The 25,587-nt window shown below is 37.1% G+C and overlaps 1 protein-coding gene across 1 annotated transcript in view; it reads right to left on the bottom strand.

Moving 5' to 3' along the window:
• The window catches only part of ESR1 (estrogen receptor 1), a 222,861-nt gene that overhangs the window by 160,284 nt on the left and 36,990 nt on the right, over nucleotides 1–25,587 (bottom strand). Inside the window, exon 6 of the mRNA XM_023532162.1 lies at nucleotides 629–707. Coding sequence (XP_023387930.1) covers nucleotides 629–707 — 79 coding nt within the window. The remainder of the gene's footprint in view (nucleotides 1–628; nucleotides 708–25,587) is intronic.

Here is a 25,587-nt window from a genome sequence, read left to right as displayed (position 1 = left end):
ATGTGTCCCAAACATAACTGCCCATCTTCTTTCCTCACTAATTTGTTCCTATTCACTACCACACCACAAAGCCTGAAATGTGGGTGTTACCCTACCCTTTTCTTCATTCAAAGCCCCCACAGACAGGCACGTACTGATCAAATCAATTATTTTTAAATCCTTTTTCAAAGCAAAATCAATTTTGCCCCGGGTCCGTCATCACCACCATTGCCGATACCATCTCCTTCCCAGACCACTGCGACAGCCCACTAAGCCACCTCTGCCTCCAGTCTTCCCTTGCCAATCATTCCCCACCATGTTGTCAGAGTGTTTTTCTAAAATCATACACCATCAGGCCACTATCTTCCTTTAATATTCTGATGGTCCTCAAAGTTCTAAGAATACGATCTAAATACCTTGAGACATTTTACCCAGCTGTTCCTGATCAGCCCTTACCTCCTTTCCTAGCCTTCTCTCTCACTACTCCCTAAATCCCACACAAGTTATAGCTGTATCTTTCTGTTCAAACATTCCATGCTCCTGCTCACCCCTGGGACTCTACACTTCTTTCTTCTGGGAACACACTTTGACTATCGTTGGCCCAACTGACTTCTATTCATTTTTCAGGTACATCAGTTGAAATACCAACTCCTCTGGGAAATCTTTTCTGCCTCTCTAATGATGCCTACCTTCTGTCTTGTCGTGGTGCTTACTACAAAGGACTTTAACTGCTTATCTCAATCCCCAGGTTACCTTAGTCTTGACAAGGACTGGATTATATCTATCTCATTTATCACTATCTATTCTGTGCCCAGCGCATTCTCAGACACATAGTGGAGCTCAACAAGTATTTGTTATCGGAATGAAATGAAATTGCTATAACTCCCTGTTATCCCTCAGCCCCCACCCCAGAACCCCATCTGTGGAACATGAGTCTCCTGGGGGGCAGACTGGACTTTTATAAAGAAAGTAATGACTAACATGATGACACTGATCAAAACAATGGTTGCTACCCCCCAGGACCTCAGAATTCAAGTCCAAAAGAACGAGACTTGGTCCTAAGGTTAACTAGGAGCACAAAACCAGTCAAGGGAGAGATGAGTCAGCTCCTTAACACTGGGCGAAGCCAGACATGAGCGTAAAGGAGCAGCTCTTCCCAGATGCAAGGAGCCAAGAAGAAATACGATCTTGTATTACACATAAATTATCTCCACTATTTCTATTTTGATGCCTTTGCTGGTTTTCCAATATGAGTGTATTTTATAATTGTCCCTAAATAAAAATCCACATATTCTAATTAAGGCTTGTTCTTCATAGAGATGTTTACTTGAATTAAATGTTACTTTTTTCTCTAACATTTCGGTTTTGTGTGCATTTTACTATGGCTCATTTCACTAATAATGAATTTTCATAGTTATTTAACTTTTTTTTAACTTCTTTGACTTTTCTGAAGTTCGATCCTACAAGGCAATTAATAACTTCCTAGATTTATCTCCCCACTCACCATTATCATCAAAGAAGTTTTGCTGAGAATCTATTGGGTCCATTTTATTACTTCCCATATAAAATTAAAATTCTTATAAATTAATCATTAAAAACATCAAAGTATTAGTAGGAGAGATGGCACATCTTGATCGAAGGGTTTCCTACACGTAGATTATAAAAACTGTCCAGTAACCGGTGCTAACATCCAAAGTATGCTACTTGTGGCTTATCAGCTGAAGATAAAGATATCAAAAATATTTGTTTCAATCAAATTACATAAATCTGAACATCAATTTGCTTCAGTAATGCAGATATAAGTGCATATGTCATTATATTTTTCCTTTTTTTTTACTACTTTCTAACTTTGTGGAATCAGAAATTGTACTTGAATTGTGTTTTCCAACTATTTCTATTTCTAATTGACATGTTTTAAAGTGCTCCACAAGCTTGCAAAACACAGAGGGAAGCACACAGCCTTCATGACCAAAAACATTTCAATGTCTATAACATCAACCCTTATTCTGTGATATTTTTATAAATGAGTTTAATAAAAATAGACAGGGTACTCTAAGGGGAAAATGCATCAAAATCAAGGAGACTTTCATGAGGTTAGGCAAAAAGCCAAGTATGAAAACTAGTAAAAGGTTTTGCACCATTAAGGAATAAACACTTCACATTTTTTGTAAATACATATGAGCATTTAGCTAACTGTTCATATTTTTAAAGCATGGAAATGAAAATGAATTCTCAAATGAAAGATAAATTAGCTCTCCAAAGTTTAAGCACCTACAAATCAAATAAGAGCCAATTTTAGCTAATTCTATCCAAAAGCCTCACTGGAGATTTCCAACAAAATATTTTACTTTCAAAGTCGTATTCTTTTATACCTGATGGATCCATAAATTGAGTTAACATCTATAAAGCCTGACTGCGTTTATAGTCTCTTTATTAAAGGCTCTGGCTGGATATTTGCATAAAATTAACTAGCATTTATTAAAATTTAAAGTACCCAGGAACTGTACACAAATGTTTAAGGTGCTAAATGAGATGTCAAAATCAGTATTCCTTTCTACTTCTAATTATCAATATGTAAATATAGAGTGTGAAATACCCCCTTTAAATGTGATACGAAGTCACAAGACCCTACGCGTATTTGGCCAAAAGGAAACCTATATCATTTTAGTTTTATCAGCAAATGGTTATATTTTTTCTTTAGGTGTTAAGGTACAGAAAACATGTCAAGACATAGTTTTGAGCTCAAGCATTGGAAAGACGCTCATGAATATTTAAAGAGATGTTCTGTAAACTAGCGACTACCCCAACTTGAGTGGGAGCTTCCAGCAGATGCCCACCTCAGCTTGTTTATCTTACACTTGCGCTCAGTTTCTGACTGGGGCAACTGCATAAGGATGTCTGACCACCATCCTCTCTGACCCTTTTGGATACTGAACATGATGTGCCAGGCACTATGTTATATCTGGATCATTTCGTTTAATCCCCCAGCAACATTATGAGGAAGGAATTATATCAATCTCTATTTTATAGATGCAAAATGATATGAAAGTTATAAACCCTGCTCAAAGCCACACAGCCAGCAAATAGCAGAAGTGGGTTTTGAAGCAAGGTTTCCTCCATTCCAAAGGTCAAACTCCAACCCATTCTAATCACCTTCAGACCTTCAGACATTGGGAAGGCCCAGTTTACCTAGAGAGCAAGATCTTCACTCAGACACTGTGTCTACTTTCCCGAGGCAATAATGGTATGATTGTCTGCAATTGGTTGACCACTGAATGTTCTGCTTCTTAAGAAGCTCGTGCACAAGAAATTAAAAAGTGAGGAATTAATAGAGTCAAATGTTATTATCTTCTATTTAACACATCTGCAAGATATGTACTATGTAGGGCCATACCAATATTAAATAGTTTGGGCAATAAATTTTGGCTTGGATCATAGAGAAAAAATAAACAGTCCAATTCTTTAGACATGACTGTGCAGAGGAAACAAAGTCTTGCTCTTCTTTGAACCCTGAGGAAAATATTGGCTTCCTGCATTACTTCCATCTACTCCAACTCCTGACTTATGAGTGATGCTTTATCTTGGTCCTGTCACACACAGTCATTTGTCATGATCAAAAGGAAGAGTGTTATGGGAGTTACAAGGTAAAATCAAAGAACTAGTCCAAACAGGAGTGCTGTTGGGGCACCACTAGCAAAAAAAAAAAAAAAAAAAAAAAAAAAAAAAAAAAAAAGGAAGATTAGTTGGGAATTTGTGTAGAAAGAGAGTTCAAAAGATTTTTTAATGAAAATGGGACTGTATGATTTTCGTTTAAAAAAAAAATGAGGACTAAAAGTATTCAAAGTTAAGCCAATGGAAAAAATCATACCAAAATATGTACTAATCATCTCTGAGTAGCAAAGTGGGCAAGGCAGAGAGAAGATGTGAAGACGCTTGAAATAGCTTTGCCAAAATCTTAGGGCTAGAGGAGGAAGAGGAGGAGGAAGTCAAAGATTCTGGTGGTTTGTGCCAGGACGTCTTAAAAATTGTTCTTATCATTAATCAGAAAAAGAATCTGATTTGGGAGGTGGTGGGAAGAAGTGTGGAACAATTTTAAACATATTGTATTTGAGATTTCAGTAGCGCATCAATAAGCAAGCACCCAACAGGCTATTCTGAAGCTTGGAGGTCATGTCAAAATAAAGTTGGAGATCTTATGATCCATAAAATCCACTTCTGAGTGGATTTTGCCCAAAAGAATTAAAAGCAGAGACTCAAACAGATATTTGTACACTCATGTTCACAGCAGCATCATTTACAACACAACAAGCGGAAAAACCCCAAATGTCCACTGACAGGTAAAGATAAAATGTGGTACATACATACAGAATTTCATTCTACTTTAAAAAGGAATAAAATTCCGACTCATGTTCTAACATGAATGAACCTTGAAAACATTATGCCAAGTGAAATAAGCAAGTCACAAAAGGTCAAATATTGTATGATTCCACTTACATGAAATACCTAGAGTAATCAAATTCATAGAGACAGAAAGTAGAATAGGAGCTACCAGGAGTCATGAGGAAGAAAAAGTGGGGAGCTATTGTTCAATGAGTACAGTTTCCATTTGGGATAATAAAAAAGTTCTGGAGATGGACAATGGTGATGGCTGTACAACAGTGTGAATATACTTAATACCTCTGACTATACACTCGAAAGTGATTAAAAAGTAAATTTGATGTTATATTTATTTTACCACAATTTTTAAAAAATAAAGTTGAGGTATTTTCCAGGGACCAGGACCGTGCTAGGTGACTTTAGCTTTTATTTCATCTAAGCATCATAATCGACAAGTCAGGTTACTGTAATTCCCATGTTACAGAAGCAGATACTGAGATCCCCAAGAGATTAATTAGCTAATAGATAACAGAGCCATGATTAAACCCAAGTCTGTCTCATTCTAAAGTCCTTGCTCTTCCAGGAACACCATGGTAGGGTTGGTGAAATGGGAAAAACTCCATCACTACAGTATCAGAATGCATAAATATTGCCATACTATAATAAAAATATAATTCTTTAATGTAATTACTATATCATATCATAGGGAGGGTATTTCAGAAGAAGCAATAAAATTATTTCCAGAACCTAACACTTCCATAGTTCAAGGTATGAGAGATGAACCACCAGAAATTTATTCATCAGTGGATTATGACATAACATTAGCAAAACCTTCCTGGAACTCTCAGCACATTCCAGCATAAAATAAAGAGAAAGAGAAAGTAGAAAGTAAGATGCTGAGTAAATAAATAAGAAAATTTACGTTCTGTGAAAGAACTACCATAGTATTACATTTGGAAATAAATTTTGACTCAGATATTAAAATGAATATTCTCTGATTTACAGCCAATGCCAATGAGCCAAACAAAATGAAATTGAATTTGGCTGTCTCAGTAAAGACATTCCTAAAAATCTAGTGAGGACATTTAGTGTGCCATAGTTTGAACTATTTTACAACCACATCTGTACATAATGACACAAATAAAAATGGCATGACCAAATAATGCATCCCAAATTAAGATTTTCACAGCTAGTCAACTCTAGTATATCAGTGACAACAACCACCCTCAACTGGCATTTTGCCTTTATTTTTAAGTGAAACAAAAATATTATTTGCATCTAAGTATATTTTTAAATGAAAAAAAAAAAAAACTTTTAAGAGCTCTAGGAAGGATAATTGTCCTGGAAAGTTTCTAAATAAAAATGAAGTAGAGAGGAAATCCTCTAACGATTTGCCCTCATCAGACCCCGGTCTGCTAAAACTTTTGACCAAGGCAATAACATGACCCCTCTCCATGGCCAGCCTCACTTAACAGCTGCAAAACCACAATTGTTTTAAGCACCTGGCACAGGATCAAACCAACAGCTGCAATAAAGGAAAACATAATGTAACCAGTGACCACCATCTCATTGTAATACCCGAGACAAGAAACTGCTTTCAAGAATGCCTCTCGGGGCTCAATAAGTAAGCAAGTATTGTTCTGCAGTCCAGAAAAGAACTTTCCAAAACTGTTCCTTCTGGGACAATCGGTAAGCATCAAACAAAGGGGAGCAGTGTGACAACTGATGTGATTATGCCAGGCAGCATTCAGCTCACCTCCAGACCCCTCTCCTTTGCTCCATTTCCAGAGGGTTCTCCAGGCTTTCTTCCTACTTGGACTCATTTAAAGTTCAAATTCTGGTGTCTGAAAGCAGTAGAAACAGTTTCAAACTGGCCTTGTCCAAAGCTGAAGAATAAGTAAGAGGAAAATGGTCTGGCGATCAGAGCAAGAGGGTAAAGCTCAGAGACCCTGAGCACAGCCGTCTCCTGCCCTGGATTCCTGGAACCGCTAATAAGTGCACTGTCCCACTCTGCCACCACCGGCTCAGTGCAGTGCTTTAGGAGGGAGAGGAAAGAGCGTTTACTAAGATCTCGAGTATGAAATACGAATGCCCCTCAAGGTGCCACACCTGAATGTTCTTCCCTTGCAGACATGTGACAATCCAACCACTAAATAAGGAGTTTCATCCATCACCAGGAGCCCTCCAAAATTAACCACCTAGGGAAAGTTCCTCTCAGGCATCCTGATAAAAGTAATAAAGAAAAGGCAGGCGCTTCAGATTTAATGGCCAGAGGGCTCCTTTAGCACATTTTAATACATGAGTTTGGTCGCTTTATTTTTTTAAGTCCACTTCAGAAATGAGGGAATAAATCAATAGTCTATCAGACTTAGAAATAACTACCAGCCTACTTTCTCAGCTTGAATAACAAGAAAGAATGAATGTTAGCTTTCATTAATTATATTGCCAGTAAACCTTTATAAGATGGTTGTTTGATAAAATAAGACCTACGCATAAGGAGAATGGTTTTGTATTTATGTGTACTTTTTGCATGGTAAATTTAACCCAAAGTAGCATAGAGAATCTCATGCATTTATAGTCCTGGTTGAGGACACTTCAACACCTGCAGCCTGGAGAAGAGCTGTGTGAGCATTACATCCACAGGAAGTGAAGGAGTGGGAGGCAGAAGTGGCTTAAATCCACACTCCCTGGGTAGTTAGACAGCTCAGCCCTGCGTGGTCACAGTGCCTTGAGGGAGCATTCTCTCACAGTGCCTGGCAAGGAGTCTTCTCGTTTCTCAAAGCTGTTTGGGCTTCTCAGTCGATATGCTTGCCTACACCCCATTCTAGTTGATGAGACCATGATAGCTTGGAAAAATCTCAAGTCTCCTTCTCCTCCTCTCTCTGGAACTAGCCTCAGGAAAGAAAATGGTCTAACTGTGCGGCCTGAACAAGTCCTTTGATGTCTTGGCCCAGATCCCCTCATCTGTAAAAGGGAAGGGAAGGGTCTGCTGATGGCCAGGGCCCTTCTTAGTCCTAAACTTTGACTCGTCTCCTTTATCACTTTTCCGAGGTCCACAGTTCCTCTTCATCTGGCTTCTTGGGGCGCTGGATTGACTTTTTTTTGTTTATTGTTTTTTGGGGGTTTTTTTTGTTTTTTTTTTTTTTTACTGCTTCCAGAGCATTTACCTTTATTTGTGGTCACTGCACTTAATGGAAGGAATACATGTATATTTAGAGAATGTCACAGTGCTAGGAACGCTGGACTCATGTTTGAGTCCCAGGCTCCATGCGATCCTGGGTCAACTGGGCAAGCCAACTGGGCCTTTTGATACCTGCTAGTGGCTACTATGAGACCCAGAGAGACAATATATGCAAAGGCTTGGTCAACCATAAAACTTTGTAGCAATAGAAAGTATGACTATGGACTAATATAGAACCATTAAGAAAAAAAGGAGACCCATACATACTGATATGGAAAAATCACCAATATATATTATTCAGTGAGAAAAGCTAGGCAAAGAATAATGAGTAGGGTATAATGCTACTTATGTTGCCAAAATATACATAGGTATGCACGAGTGTATATGTGTATGCATATATGTGTAATTTTTGGAAGAAATTGTTAATAGTGTTTCTCTCTTGAGAAAAGAAGTGTGGATTTTAGCATCGGATAAGAAGTCTTTAACTTTTCATCATGTACCATCTTGTACTGTTTAACATTTAACCGTGTGTATTTGCTTTATTTGTTTGTTTGTTTGTTTAATAATAAGAAGAGAAAAAAAGTATTTAAAACATTTCTAACCCACACCAGTCTGGCATCAACAATCTTCATCTCTTTCCGGTTCTGCTACCATTCCATCCTGTGGTTATTTCTCTCTACTCTTCAATCCACAGACTAGGCAATAAACTTAACCACCAGACCCTGTTAGGAAAGAAAAAACTACCATATTTTTCTAATAAAGAATAGAAAAAAGGCTAAGTGTGACCTGTGCTTTGCAATCTTCAGATACTACAGCAAAGAACAAGCAGCACACACCGAAACAGTAGGCACAGGCTCCAGTCTGTTCCTGCTCCTATCACAAAGCCACCCTGCGTATTCTGTGACTCTCCTCCTGCCCCAGCTGGACCAGGCACCTTTCTTTCCACTGACCCAAACCTTTGTTCCTGAGGGTTCACCATGACCCTTTATCCTAGCCCTCGTGGGCTATGAGAAGGCACACAGGGTGTCTGGGTTCTGCCCAATGCATGAGAACAGCCCCATTTCCCCTTGGCAAGCAAAACTAACTCCAGCCAACTCTGTGCCCACCTCCTTTTATTGCCCATAAACCTAGCGGCACAAGGAGCCAGCTATGGTCAGATGGCAGTCCTCACTTCCAATTTCCCTTTTAGAAGCATCCCTCCCCTTGGGGAAAGCAATAGGACACAATGGGCTCTGTAGTCCGACTAGCTGGGTTCCCTACTGGTTTTGTTTCTCATACACCTCGGTTTCGTAATCTTTATGAGAGCAATTAGAGTGATGACTTCCTAGAATTTTGTGAAGGCTTAAATGAGATGATTTATATAAAACCTGTAACATAGAGCCTGGTACAGGGCAAGGACTCAGTAAACGTTAACCACCATTATTATTAGATACTAAATCTCCAGGCCAACAGAGCTCAGATTTGTAGAGACATCACTTAAATGACAATACCTTCAAACCAATCTGCGATAACCTATCGTTTTCTTATAGTTAAATAATCCTTTTTTACCCTTAAGTAATTCTCTTCGAATCATATAACTTGCTAGGCTACATTGATGCAGTCAAGTATAAATCATCCAAAACACTTTATCCTATCCAAAAAATTCACTTCGGTCAGCATAAGCCGAACTGACAGACCTGGAAACTATTCGAACACTTGAAAAAGCAAGCAAAAATGTAAGAAAAAAAAATAGCCATTTATTCAAGCCTCTTAACAAAATACATTCAAATACCTTTTTAAACAACCAAGAATTATAGCCTAACTGTCCAGGAATGTAGAAAAGGCATAACATGTCTCTAGGACAAGAGCTGAACTAGGCTAATAATTCACTCTGGGCTTTAAAGTAAATGTGGCTACCTCTCCTCTCTAAGAGGATAAAGGACAAAAGTCATCTAAAGTCATAAGTAGGCCCAAAACTATTAAACCATTCTGTACTCCAATTCCTGATTCAAGCTACCTGAATTATCTTAACTGCCTGCAAATGAGAACAGGAAAGAGAAACCATATTTTATTTAACAAAATGTATCTCAAGTGTTAAATCTAATATAATTATCTTTTGAAATCTACTCTTTTTCTACTGATTAATAATTTCATGCCATTCCAAATTCTCATTTTGAAGTGGCAATTATAAAGGTTATTATAAAGTTGTCGGGTTTTTCTGTAATTTACTACAAAATGCTAGACTAGTTTGGAAGCAGAGCCCACTCTTTGGAAATTCTCTCATAGAAAGAGATTATATTCTTTGGTGTCACTACCAAAGACACAGTAAGATTTAAAAATGGACCATTTAGACTCACCCGAGCACAATATAAAGTCTACTCCAATAATTTATACATCCAACAAGTTTGCCTCTAATTCCATACTATGCAAATTAAACACTACATTTGTTCTTTTTATTAAGTATATTTCAAGTAAGAGAAGACTAGTTAAAATTTTTACCAAAAAAAGTAATGTAGCGGTAAAAAAAAAAAAAAATGTAGAAACTTCACTCATTTTAAGAAGTTTGAGTCTCTACTATATGTAAGAAGCTATAGTCTTGATATTTTCAGGTGCTGGTTATGAGGGAAAAAAGAATCTATGTTTAAGGATTAAGGGGTAAAGATCAATTTAGAAGCAAAATAATGAAATGTTAAGGTATTTGCTCTACTTAGCTTCGGAGCAGAAAGCTATCCTGGAGGAAACCTGATAGAGCCAATTGGAGGCAATAATGATGATGACTTTTAGCAGAGCACCCAAATACGTTAGGCTTGACCTCTAATCACTACATCTAGCTAGCAAGGTAGGAATCACTGTGCCATTTATAATTCAGGAAATGGAAGACTGGAGAAATCAGGTACAGTAGACATCAATGGGGGTGTATGGCTCATGATGCTGTTCTCTTCTCTGGAACAGCCCCCTACACTAGGTAAGCCCCCTACACAAGGTAAGCCCCCAAGATCACCTCTGTAATGCGACTCTGCCACATGACAACAGCCAGTGGGTTCAAGTGTGTGTCTCTGACCAAGGCTGAGCCAATCAAAGTCCTTTCTTAATATTTGCTAACTTGAAGAGTGTCACAGGATATGAGGCTTGGCAGCTGTTGCTAGCCCTGCTTCCCACCTTAGGAACAATGAAGGGTCCATGGTCACTGAGGTCTGGCTGCACCCCTGCCACAGTTGTGGTTAGCCAAGGCGCTCGAGTCCTTCCACCAAAATTCATTCCCCAGCCCCCCTCCCTATGCCAAAGCTAGTTGAATTGAATTTCAGTCACTTAAAAAGAGAAGCCCTAACTAATACACAAAATAATTTTTGACTTTGGGTGGTGAACACACAACGCAATATACAAATGATATATTATTGAATTGTGTACTTGAAACCTATATAATTTTATTAACCAATGTCAAGCCAATAAATTAAATAATAATAAAATTATTATTATTATTATTTTTCTAAGACTACATAGTTGATAAGTATAATAGTAACTAATATGTCTATAGCAATTTATAATTTATAAAGCAAGTTCTCATGTAATAATCATTTTTATTAGCTACATTTTATAAATTGTGACTAAAAATGATCCAGATTAAAAATGGAAAACTACATTGAGGATAAAGAATAGTTGTTCTCTTGTCTTTATCATACATTTTTAAAGTTCAAAAAATAGGTGAAAGAAAACAAAAAGTTAATAAACATGAACCCTGTTTTTCTGACTTCTGGAACGACTGTCATATTGGCAGATACAGAGCAGATAGCCCCATAATGACTACTCCTATAAAGATTTTCTTAGAAGAATGCTACTATAACCTGACTCATAGGCCTTTTTATAATAGTTCACCCCACTTAATTGGTAACTGAAAAAAGCCAATTTTGAAGAAAGGAATAAATCTCCACTAAGTCTTGCAGAAATCAATCAATCTGGCCTGTTATTTCTTGGTAAATGATTCAGTCTTTAATTTCCATCGCTTTCCTTTCACATAGACTATTAAATATTTAAACTATAAATCACAGCAATCCCTAATCCAGCTATGATTTTAAGCAAAAGGGTAGTCCTGACCAGGAAAGCACCAGACAAGGTGTGATTGTGGTCTTGTTTCTATTTAAAATTTACATCTAAACTCCTTATAGAAAAAATGAAGCAACTGAAAGTAATATATTAATTCACAGATAAAATAATAAGAACAGACAGGAATGGATCACGAGGCTCAGGGGTCCAAACACACCATTTAAACCTTTTTTTTTTTTTTCACGCATCAGCCTCACTGTTTCCTAGTCATCCTGACTCGAGATCTCAGCATCATCCTCTTCCTCTTCCTCAAAATCCAATCCATTGTGAATCACTGTCAGTTCTACTTCTGAATCAGCCATTGCCTCTCCTTCAGCAAAGAAGACTGTCCACGTGGAGAGGGCAGGCCCCACATCAGCTGCACATCTACGGCCCTTTATTGGTCCTAGTTCAATATTCTTAACCTCTCACCTTGTTTATTTCAATGGTGCCTTAATTCCAACATATTTTACTACATGGATGCAAACTACGCAAGAGCAAAGGAACTAATCTAGTAATAGTGTCCATAACAGTAGCATATTTAAAAAACCCCCTTCTCAAAGAGGTGAAATGAAGGGCTAAATTTTTAAAAATTGAATGGCTTCGAAAACTAAAATTAATTTGGATAAAGGGGCTCCACCGCCTTATGAGAGTCAAGTGAGAAAGTTTTATATCTCTAAAAAAGAAAATCACTGACATTCTTTTGACATTTCTAAGAAACAAAATATTCTTGTTCCTGCCCCGAGGCAAGAAGAAACAGCTCTTCCTGGGGCATGTTAGCAACTAAAAAGATGCCCTACACCATTGCCCTTGGCCAGAAGTCCCTGGGACTTCAAACGATTTATCCCAGATGACAAAAGCATGAACTCCTTGTCGCTGGGAAATTTTCTATTCTGAGGTCTTCTTAAAGATATAGATTTACTGTTTATAAAAACAAACAAACAAAAAGAACCATCACAGTGATTAGTACAATCCACTCAAAGATAACTCTTTGCCTTCAATTTTTCCAGGTTCTTCAAGATGACTTTCCTACCCCTTATCCAACTATTTCCAGAATAAAAATTATGAAATTTATATATGAAGAAGCAGGAGCAGAATGAATTGTTAGAGTTCATGTCATCAGTTGCTCTTGGTACCATTGGCACAGAGAGTTATGACAAAGGGCAGACAATCAAGGTGAGGATCGAGTACTGTCTCCAGACTAATCGACTACCATACGCAGTCCACGTGTGCAGCCCTCATGGCGGACATAAGATGCAATGCGTCTGGAAGCAGCGCTCCTTCATAAAAGCCTGTTGTCAGAATGTGTTTCCTCAGTGAAAGCACTCTGAGGACCAGACCAATCACTGTCCTGTTCTCAAATTTTATTCCCTTTCAAAGTGATCCTTATTCTTGAAATTCTGGGAAATGCTGATCTAATGCATAGTCCAGTGCTTCAGCCAAAAGGCTAAGACACCGAGGGATGAAAAACCACATTCCAACTCAAAGCTTCAGGAATTTCAGTGGCTCTCCAGCCAGATTCAAGTCGAAGCTGAAAAACTTACTAATAACTGTCCTCTCAAATGACTAAATGTTAAAACTTTCCTTGAGGATATCCTTTGGGAATATAAAGGAGACTTTTATGTTGTGGGACTTGAGAAACATGAAACGGATATTGAGAGCGGCTACCTGTTGACATCGAGATTGCAATTCCTCATTTCAACAGCGTTTCAGGTCTATTACTGTGTGACTACAATCAACAACCGATAACACGCAAATCCCTGCCACAAGGCTGCTCTTCCTCCCTGAGATGTATGGCTAGGGTAAACAATCATTGGTCACGTGCCTGAAATATTTCATCCTTGCTTGTCCGGCCAGCTGCCCTAAAGACCTAGACTCCTGGTGGTATCATTAAGACAAGGCCTTTCACCTCCTGTGCTATAGTTTTTCAACCACTCAGAAGAAATAATATTTTACTGTCCTCAGCTATGTAATGTCCTCCTGACACAATTTTACTTGGGCTCATAAATAAGAAAATGAAAGCTGTATTTGAGTGCAAACGTCCTCCTACAAACACAGAACAAAGACGTTTTGAAAATAAAGTATGAAGACTTGCTAGATACACAAAAACCTTTCTCTACTGAAGAAACTTAAAAAAAAAAAAACCACTAGTGTGAAATTAGTTAATTGGAATATGGATTTCAATATAATGTTATTACACAAGTAAAAGATGCTTATTGTGGAAAAATTAAAATGTAGATAAGCAAAAGAAATAAAATTTAGCCATAAACCCATCACTCAGAGATAGTTACTGTTGATATGCTGGAGTACATATTTCTAAAGCTTGTACATACTTCTTTCCCTCTATATACACACGTTTGTGTGAATATGTATATTTATGTATGCACCTATGTGTCTGTATGTATATGTGAATACACACACACACACATACACAAGGAAGTATTTACAAGAAACCTTTGAGACAGTTCTTTCTTGTATTCAGAAAAAGGAGCTACCTAAAAAGCATTTTATGAGCAGTAAATGGTAGACAGAGCCCTTAACAGTACTTGTATTTCTAGGAAAAAACGGATCCAAAATCAGGGCTTGTGACTCTGCTGCCCTTACTTGGTTCAGTAAGTGACATGAGAACGAAAGCAGGAAAAGGCAGAAGCTTTACCTCAGGCCCGAAGGTGAATGAGCACGCAGCTCACTCCTCCCGCTCCTCCCTCGGATTTATAAGTCAGCAGAGAACACAGCCAGAACAGGTGGCAGTGTGAAAGAAGCCCATTTCTGCTATCTAATTTCATATATTGCTGCTGTCTCACATGGGTATACCAATCGCATCAATAGTACCAACCTTAAGATGAAGTATTATAGAGAGAGAATTAGGGCAGGGGAATTGACATCCTTCAAACATCTTGTCTATAATTGATGACAGCTCACCGAACCATTTTCTTCTCCGAGATCAAGTTTATTGCCACATTTTAAAAATTAAAGGGTGTATCTAAGTTTATCTTCTACTAATGGTTCACGTCATGGGAAAGTTTATGTCAACTCTTAGAAGTGTAAGTCTCTAGCTATTTTTTCGAAACATCCTTTCATAAATGTCTCATAAAATTAAAACCAGAAAGAAATCAAGAAAATGGCAATCATAAAAATTATGGAGTCTAAGCTGAGCCTATCTAAATATATCTTAGCTTGAGATCAGCTATTTTTTTCCATATCAAGTATTAAATACATTTGCCTCCATGATAGCTATTCCATTACATATTAGTACAGAGGAGCATTTTTAGATTTTTATTAACATATTCTTCATGTCAAGCTCCAAAAATAAGTTGAAATAGTATGTTACTCACATCCTAGAAACAAATAAAGCATACATCTCTGGATATATAGTGGACTTACTGCTAATGATAGTATTACAGATAATATACATGGAATATGCTTTTTTAAATTTAACACAAATAGCAAAGAAAACCACCCCCTTCTAAAATTCTATCTAATGTTATACAGTATGGAACATGCAGAGGTGAGCAGCAAGCACTAATAACAGATCATGGGGCACTTACAAGGAAGTGGAACTCTCCGCCTGGCCCTATGGACAGATATCAATTTAAACGCATCTTCGAGTTTACTCCTGAGCACTGTATCTGCTCCCTCCTCTCAACTCATAACATTATCTTCTGAAATACCTCTTTGTCTCTTTAGACTGATGGGAGGTATCTCCTGTAGTGCTGAGTTTAACTTTTCTATGGTTTAATGTGTATTATCACAACCTTTCCATGTGTGTATAAGCTGAATCTTTAATTGGATTTCAGAATTTGCATTTCTCCGGGTGCTAAAATAAAATGGCCATTCAATCAATATCTGTTTCATGAAAAAAAAAGAACCTATTTTAAGTCCCTAGCTCAAAGAGTTAGCCCTCTTTGGGAAAGAGGCTATGAGGAACTTGGACAGGGAGGTCTGTAACCGTGTACACATGCGCTAAGAATAGTGCAATAAGGAAAACAAGAATTGAGTCTGGTGAAAGAGAGACAACACCCCTTAGAAGTCAGATTGGATGGTGAGAAGGGGAGAGAATGGCATCAGTACAAAGAAATCCACAAGGGGTTGATGAGGAGCAAATGAGCTTGATAACAATGACAATCAGTACAAGGGACAGCGCATGATGAGGTAGAGAGGATGGGTAAGGATGCAGTTGGTCTACAAAAGCAGGAAGCTGGAGCAGGAAGAGCATACTCCAAATGATGAACATGCTAGGGATCAGAAAAAGGAAGGAAAGAAGGAAGGAAGGAAGGAAGGAAGGAAGGAAGGAAGGAAGGAAGGAAGGAAGGAAGGAAGGACCATCTCCACGGTGACTATAATATACCATCATGTCACTGGTTAATAGTAGTGGCAAAGGCACTTTTATATATCTTTCAAATGAATTTCCTTATTAATAACTCTGAAGTGTCAAAGGAACAAAATAATTATGAATTTTGATTATCTTAAGAACTGTAATTTATCTTCTCTAGTGTTTAAGGAAAATATTGTGCACATTGCTTAATGAATTACACTAAAGTGGTGTAGCCATTCTTTTAAATCATCGAACTTAGCTTTTGATTGCTATAAATAAGCATAATTATAATTGTAATCTAGCCACTCTGCCCTGAGTGATGATCTAAGGATTTCTCTACTCATTCACTCCCTACTTCCTAAGCCATGATTTTGAAACTACCAAATGAACCAGATGAATATGATATTTGTTTGGATAAAATTTTAAATCCATGTACTCTTTCTCAAAGAAAATAAAGAGAATTGTACCTACTACAGAGAAAAATTATAACTGAATAATTAAATCAGTTTCTTCTTTGTTCCTTAATTTCTTAGCAACTAAAGAGATAAAAATCTTTTTATTTCAGCTAAAGGAAGATGTAAATGTAGAGAAAATAGTAGGAATACTTTCTCCACTATATTCTTTCTCAAGTAAAGCATTTCTTTTCTTTAAAAATATCAAATCTGCTCTCTAACTCACACTTGAGTAGAGAATTAACATAATAACATAAAAAGTTTTACAAAGTAGACTGTAGATTCACAAAATAGATTTTTCTTGTACATTGTTATTTTTTCAGTCAAGTAAGCAGGTATAACCTCTATACATAGTTTCAAAATAGTAAAGTGTAGTGTATAGTTCAGACATGAGTAACCTATATCTCAATGCATACTTTTCTCTGAATATCAGAGAAACAGGCCATTGTCTTTAAAGAGACGTAGCATTTTAAAGGTATCGACAGCATCTTTCCAAGAAGGAGAGAGACGTTTAGGCAGGATTAGGCCATGGACCACCATTGGCAGGTTTTGTAAAGACAGAGTCAGCATATAATTTTGAGAGCTAGTTGATGTCTTTTGCAAATATGCCCATTAAAGGCTATCTATAATTTTTGTGTGAAATTATTGCCACTCATAAGTGGGGCTTTCTAATGGAGTTGTTGATCAGCTTAAGCACTGTATATGGGCTCAAATACTACCACTTTAATGGAAATAGTCAATGACATGACAGACACGGTACCACTTTGTAGAGAAATTGGAAATTTAATTTCAATCAGATGAACAAAACATGAAGAAGAATGCTTGAAGTGGTAGCATAAAAAACACTAGCGATTAAAAACATTTGGAACCTTTGCTTACCCTTCAAAGGCATTTGTTGCCATGGTTTTTAAAGACCTCTGAAAGCTTCAGCTGTGTCCATAAGAGCTGCCAAGAAATAGGGGTTCTATACTGATTTTATTTGTTAGATGCATTTTGTCTTAATTATCTCCAAGATAAAGATTACTTGGCCAGAGGCAAAAAAAAAAAAAAAAAAAAAAAAACCTCTGTCATTTCACAGGTGGAAAGACTATGATTTTGTTTTTCTGAGCCCTTCTTCAAATGCAAGCCTGCATGTATGCACACACATCTAAATTTAGTATCGCAGCATTAAAGAATAACCAGCACTTAAAATTAGTAAATGGGGATGACATTCTTACATGGAAGGAGGTTTTTAGGTCTTGAATTTCAGGGTAGTATATTTCTTTTTCTCTGATGAGAACCAGGGCCAAACATCTAGCAAATTTACCAACACCTAGGAGTAAGACCTTTCTTTTGAAAAGTTTCATTATAACTGCTTTCTTGTGAAAACTACATGGTAGCTCATATGTGTACACAGTAAAACTCTTCTGCCTTTCAGTCTCAACAGTCTTATTTCTCTGTTGCACAACATGCCTATTTCCACAGGATGCAGAATGAAAAATAAAAGTAGAAATAATGGAAGGATTAGGCAACCTCCAGGTCAGAAAAGATGTCTATAGATTTCCACAGTATGAATAATTTGTTAAAAAAAAAATCTTGCTTTTTTTTGAAAATCATAAAAATGCTTATATTTGCTCCTGCAGTTTACTACTTGTACAGCTTAATGTGTTAGTATCAGCATGTTCTCTTGTAAATTATAAATTTCTAGAGACTAGCGTTTGGCCCTATTGTGCTAATTTGTGATTTTCCTGTTTTGTAAGGCCTTAAACATACACTTTTAATAATAAGAATGTTTCTTATAAGGTTTTGGTAAAATCCAGAGAACTCATAATATTTTATTATGAGAGTCAAGGGAAAGATTTTGGAGTTATTTCTCCATTATTAATAACAGATGGCCTCCAGAAAGTATTTAAACCATTCTTTTCATCAATTTCTTTAAAATTAATTGAGGAAATTGACTCATATCCCCTCACCTGTCTGCAAAATACTGATTCTCTTTCTGTAGCTGCTGGATAATTTGCCAGATAATTCTATCTCGATATCTAACTATCATGTCAAACTCAATACATCTGGAATTAAACTTACCCTATCCCCGCTCTAAATGGCTTTTCTCTTGATTTTTCCAGTTCAAGTGCTGGTGATATCATCATTCTTTCTCTGTTTTTGAACCTCTTTAACTCCATTCTTTTCCAGATACCTTTCTTCTGAAATATCTCTTAAAACAATGTCAATTCTTTCATTATAGTATCCTTTATTCTATTCCTGTTTTTTCCTATTTCACAAATACCAAAAAGTCCAGATATTTAGTATGTCTACGGTATTTCAATACCAGCCAAATTAGTCTTCATGCTTCTATTCTCTTCCCGCCCTGGTCTCTCTATATGTCTCTGGAAGGTCAATCTTTGAGACTGTTTTGTCATCTCTCCCCCATGGTCGGAAAAATGTAGTGGTTTGTGTTGCCTAAAGCAAACTGATCTTAACCCTCTTTTCATCCTTTTGTTTATTCATTGAGTGACTCCTCTAATTTGAAGCCTTGATTTGGGCTTTACCTTTGAGGTGCTCACAGTCGGTAAGGGAAAGCTTCAGTGTATACAAATATCTGCAATGTCAGGCAATGGAGACAAAGTAACACAGAAGCCCACAGGAGAGAGAAAACTTCCCCAGTAACATCAGAGGTTTGATGACAGTAACTTTGGACTGGGATAAGAAGAAATTTCCAGCAAAGAAATGGAATGGTCATATTTGAGTAACTGCATGTTGTCCAGTCTAGAGAGTCTACTTCAGAAGTAGAAACGATGACCTTAAGACCACTAGAAAGACAGGCTAGAGCAAGGTTGTGGAAATCCTTGAGTGGTTGTCTAAGGATTATTCCATGGGCTATCGAAGTCTTTAAAGGATTCTGTACAAAGTATTGACATGATTAGCGATTTGCTTTAAGAATATGAACAGACTGGCAGTGCGTAGAATGGCTTGGAATAAGCCAATGGCTTAAATGAAGGAGAAAACAAAAGGAAAAATTAAATTATTGAGTGATTCTGGTGAAAGTTAATGGGATTAACTCTGTGTAATGGGAATGGGATGGACATACATTTAAGAGATAGGCTAAATAGAACTACACAATAGTTCTAATGGGAAACAGCGGGGCTGCAAAGAGAAAAGATGAAGGTAATGAACTCCATGGTATTAAGTGTGAGTGCCTGAGGGAATGGTGAGGGAACCAGTATAAACAGCTACCAGGAGAAGTAGCTCACATCAGGTGGAGACACGCAAGGGCCAGATCTGGGAAATATGTGCAGAGTTGAAACAATTTCGGTCTTATATATTGTTCCCTAGGGCTACCACCAATGAGAAACGTAAAACAACATAAAATATTATCTCACAGTTCTGGAGGCTAAAAGTATGAAATCAAGGTGTCAGCAGGGCCATGCTCCTTCTAAAACCTACAGGGAATAATCTTTCCTTGTCTCTTTCTAGCTTCTACTGTTTGTCAGCAATCATTGGTATTCCTTGGCTTATAGATGCTTTACTCCAATCTCTCCATCATCTCATGGCCTTCTCCTCCCTGTCTCTGTCCAAATTTCCCTCTTCTTATGAAAACATTAGTCATATTGAATTAAAAGCCCACCCTGCTCCAGTATGACCTCATCTTAACTAATTACATCTACAATGACCCTGTCTGAATAAGGTCACATTCTGAGGTCCTGGGTGTTAGGACTTCAACATAGATGGGGGGAGGATACAAATCAACCCATAAACAGATATGTATGAGATTGCCTAAGAAAGTGGGCAGAGAAAAAATTAAGAAAGTGAAAGGACCAAAGATTTCAGACACTGGGCAGTGGCAACTTACAGAGAACTGAAGAGGTGAAATAAGGAGGCAGAGAAAGGACAATAAGTTCTCTGTTCTCTCACGGCTGCTTCACTCAGTTTCCACTGAGCGTATCTTGGTTTATGCTATTTCACATGTCTAGAATTCTTTGCCAAACTTCTTAATGCCTATGAAAATCCTCCGTTTCTTTCCAGGCCTATATTAAATATACTACTTGTGTTCATGATTCTCCTGCTAGCCTTACCCAGTGGAATTTCTCCTTTCTCTGAGGTCCTCTAGCAGGTTTCATTTACTATTCTTTTGACCACCACATTCCACTATTTAACAGAGGTGTGCCGACACAGCTAGAGGCACTGGAGCTCTAGAGACAAACAAAGCAGACCAGACCAGAAATCAGCTCTGGCTCAGCTTATACCCAAGACTGGGCAGGAATTAGGAGAGGTGGTACCTGGTGCAGACAGACAATAACCAACCAAAAGAATAAATAAAAGAGCATTAAGGGTTTAAAGACCTTAGAGAAAAATAAGACAGAGTAATACAGTACTTTAAAAAATCTAAGGGCAAAGGTTTGTAGGGTTACTTTTGGTAGAGGAATTAGGAAAGGCTTCTCTGAGAAAGTGATCTTGGGCAGAGACCTGCATGACAAGAAGACAGCCAAGTAAAGATCTGGGTGTTGCAAGCAAACGGAAAAGAGGAATCACGTGTGCTAAGGTCCTGAGGAAGGAACGGGGTTGATGTGCCGGGCAAAGAGAAAGAAGGCCAGTGTGACTGGATTACAGAGAATGTGGGCAGAAAAGAGCAGAAGAACATGTAGAGTATTGTAAGCCGTAGAAAGGAATCTGGACTTTAAGTGCAGTGAGAGTTTTAAGAGCAAGGCCATAGACCTGATTTATCTAAAAGATCTCTCCTGCCACTGCATGGAGACTAGACTGGAGAGGCGTAGTGTGAAACACAGAGACCAAAGATTTAGTACTTTTGTGTCCACATATTGCCAGGATCTCAACTTTGAGCCATATCTCTGAAAAGGCTCCAGAGACAAGATAGTTATAGAATGAGAGCACAGCCTCCATTTCTCCTCAGCCTCTGGCCTTTTCCATTCATGGGTGCACCTGTCAAGCCAAAAGGTAACTAGAGACAGGAAGCTGAAGATAAAAACGAATCTATCTTGGTTAAAAAAGAGTGAGTCCCTAAGCACAAAAGAGCTAAAGTCTCTCTTAATAGAGCTCTACAAAGCAAAGAGAGTCAGTCAGATGGACCTAAAAATCAGAAAATAAGTCTGCTTACTCTCTGTAGTGGTTGAAGGAGCTATCCAGGGTGCTGGAGTGTCTCACCCTGATGCTTTCTAAGGTGGTGGATCAGGCTTTCACTTATCCTTGTTGGACTTAAGGCTCCCACTACCTTGAACCATGATCAGACTCCACCCTGAAACCATGTCCTCTTGGATTCAGCTAACTTTTAAAGCAACACCTATCTGGGCCATGTCGTTTGACCTAATTTTAAGCATCTTCTACACATGCCTTAGAGAGAGAATATGAAGTGGCAGCATAGATAAAGGTATATAGATAGGCTTAAGCCTCCACTGTGCCTCATGACCATTTGAAATAATATGTAAGAAAATCAGTGAGTTCAGTGGAGTCTTTTTTTCTTGGAATAATACTCAAAGGTAGTACCTGGCTGCTGAACCTATAACCAAATCTGCTTATATAACTCATCCAAGAGTCTCTGCCAACAACATATCTTAAGGAACACTGCTTCTTCATCTGCAATGATTAATAAATTCATAGAATCTCGAATTTCACCCTTCTGCCTTAAGTAGCATCCTTGACATTGCTTTGAATGAAAAAAAGTATGTTCAACTGGAGGCCATTACTCAATTTCTTGAGTAATCAAGTTTGTTACACCAAGTAGTGGATGAAAATTTGTATGCTTTCAAGTCAAACACTTTACCTCTTCAACTAAGCCACTTAGAGCAGTAGAGTAATCTGATGGATACTCATTTCTATCTCTTTTCTTAAGTAACAAGAAAAACAGGGAGAGCTACAGTATCTTCAGAACTTTCTACCTGTATGTCAGACTCTTCACTGTCCTTAAATAGGTTTGAGGAGCAGTGTGATTTATAAAGAGCCAAAGAAGTTCAGTAAACTTTTTAGTTGCAAGTTATCAAGGCTATGATGAGAAAATTGGACTAGAAATCATTAAACTTGCTCTGATAGTTTCTTTTAACCTGCACGAATAATTCAAATACATGGAAATGTCATTAAAGTAAAAAGAAAATAAATTATTTTGTTTTTACGCAGTCTAAGAATAAATACATGGCACAAGAATGTCTTTTTCTTAATCTAATGGTAAATGAGCTTTTGTTAATCTTTATTCACGGAACTCCCTGATTTCTATCTTACCTCCTTGATTTTGCTCATATGCTCATTCCTATGACAGAACATTTTTTCCCTCCTCCTTCATTTTCCCCAGTTTTCTCATCCTCCCAACCTAATCTCAAATCAGGAAACTTTCTTGGAGCCTGATTCTACCCCCACCAGGACTGAGTGAAGTCTGGACTCCTGTAAGACCCTGAACTCACCTACACCTTGACACTTGTCACACTGAATTTGAATTGCTAGTTTATTTGTCCATCTCTCTCACTACTGTATAAGCTCTATGAGGGCAAGGACCATGTCTTTCCTATAATTATATTTCCAAGGCCTTTCACAATGCTTTACCTAGTAGAGGCAATCAATGAACAAATAAATGAATTAGTGAACTTAATCATGTTTAAGGTCCCTCCCTCTCTCTAAAAATTAATAACTCTGCATTGTTTCTAGGCTTCTTCTAGAAGTTTGGAGTTAATAGTCATCTCTTTTAAGTGACTTCATACCATGATGAAAAGGTCTCTGAAGCCAGGTAGAAATCCCATTTTTACGCAATTTATGTAGTACCATTTATAGTACAATGAAATCCTACTATTTAGTCTGTATATACATGATAGAGATAGGATACATATTTTACATATCAAAGAGTAAGCAGAATTTTTTTTAAAATATTTGAACTTGATTTAGTGCCATAGCAATAAAATATTTATTTTTACAAACTCACATTTCTTTCATTGATTTTTTTATAAGTATATATTTTTTCTGTTTCCTGTTCTGATGCTTTAATTCTTAGAGACAATACTAAGTTTCATGTGAAGTTATATCGTAAATTTCTAAATGCTAAATAAATATGGTAAAAATAATTTGTGAGAATATTGCCATTGTTTCTGGGAGGAGGGTGATTTCTAGCTTCGATCTCAGTAATTTTACATATATAACTGATGATATTTCCTTCTTTTACGTTGATCTACTGTTTTCCTTATCTGTGTAATATAGTAGCACTACATCTATACTGAGCGACTAATTATATCATGAGAACAAGTACCTTTGCTTCCCCCAGTAAATTTCCTAAGTAAATTCTAAATTTTGTGGGATTTTAGATTGTCTTACCCATATTTTGATTTCACTCAAACATCTAGCACAAATACAGAGTAAGTTCTCAATAAACATGAATAATCAAAATATTAGATTTAGAAACCATCTATTCCCTTCCCATCGATTAAATCAAGGGTCAACAAATTATGGCCCGCAGGCCAGTTCTTGTCAGTTACCTGTTTTTGTATATAAAGATTTATTGTCACACACCATTTATTTGCACTTTGTCTATGACTTCTTGCACATCGCAGAGCCAGAGGTACATAGCTATAACAAAGACTGTACGGCTTGCAAAACCTAAAACAGTTATTATCTGGTCTTTTACAGGAAAACTTTGCTGACTGCTGCTCTAAATCATTTTTCCTAATGAGGGAACTGAGTCTCAGATAAATGACTTGCCTAAGTTTGTAGGCTAACCAATCCACTAATCCTACCTCTGTCAAATAATTTTTCACCACCCAATTAAGAGCTTAGAGTAAATAATGATATTTTAGATTATATAAAATCAAATAAAAAGTAAAACTACAAATAAACATGACTATAAAAAGATCTTTAAGGGCTTAAATTGACTGACTTAAACCAAAATATAAATATCATTTTTCTAAATTAAGGTAGAATCAGCAAGTACAATTAAATAATATATGTTGCTGTACACACATATGTATATTTTATATACATAAATATACATATATACATAAACATATATATTTATATATAAATGTATACATATTTATATATGTTTATATAGAAACAAAATTTTACTATCAGAGAATATCATAAATTTTATTAAAATCCAGCAAACAAGTTCAAGCTTCACAATAGATTTCTAAAAGATGTTGGAAGTAATAATTGTCAAAACGATGCTTTTTAAATGAACCAAACTGACCTCACATATTACTCTATTAGATAAGAACATCTTTTTTTAAAAAAATCCACCTCATTGGCAATGGAAGGAAAAATAAATACTGTGTGTCCTCTCCACCTGAATCCCATATCAGAGCAGTGAAGAGCAGCGGAAAGTCCAGGAGAATCACTTCTTCGATCAGTAGATTGTACTTCAAGTTACTTAAGTCTGTATTTCCACCAAGGAAGTCATACAAAAATTCCATCAGAAATGTTTTTAGTATTTATATACTAAGCTTTGCTTAAGCTTAAAAGACAAAGGAAAAAGAACAGAGAAAAATGCTCCACTGTTAAGACAAAAAGAGATTCAGTGAGCCTAAACTGCTATCAGACCTCTGTGCCTGTCAAACAAAGGATCTTTAGCAAAGATATTTTAGGTAGTAAAAGTGATTGATGTTCCCCCCAGGGTATCCTCTAATACAACAATATAAACACTCTTGGAGCGGAAATAAAATGTAACTGGCTGTATATCAAAGAAGCTATACTTGGTAAAATATACACAAGAAAAGGATCAAGGCAGACAGGTGAAAGAAATGTTATGGGTGGTACTAATAACTGTTTCATAAAGTACAGATAGGTACTTGACCCTATTACAAGTCGTCGGTTATTAAGCCTTCTCATTTTAGCAAAAGGTCATATCATTCATTGAGACAACAAAGATGGAAGAAGAGCAAGAGAAGAACAAGTTCAATCAGAACTGGTCTGGAGCAAAGATCAGAACAGAATACTCACCTAGACAAAGCCAAGGTAGAGAGGTAATTATGTATAGACAATTAATATCACACTACATCATGTAAGCCTATTGCCAGCAATACATAAATATCCACTTGCCATCCTCTATCAGGGCACAGACAACATCTCTGAAAACAGCTATTGAAACCCTCTTCCTGTAGAGATGCTCTGACCAAATGAACGAAGCATAATTACTCAGCCACAACTGCCCTGGCATTTGTTAATTCCTTCTCCTCAGCGCCTGTCTTTTCTCCACGTTTCTACCAAAGATACTAATAGACCTACTGGGTTTTAGTGTTTTATATAAGTAGCTGATTATA

This window comes from Pteropus vampyrus, unplaced genomic scaffold (assembly GCF_000151845.1).
Source record: "Pteropus vampyrus isolate Shadow unplaced genomic scaffold, Pvam_2.0 Scaffold78, whole genome shotgun sequence".
Taxonomy (NCBI): domain Eukaryota; kingdom Metazoa; phylum Chordata; class Mammalia; order Chiroptera; family Pteropodidae; genus Pteropus; species Pteropus vampyrus.
This window is presented reverse-complemented; position numbering and strand designations above follow the sequence as displayed.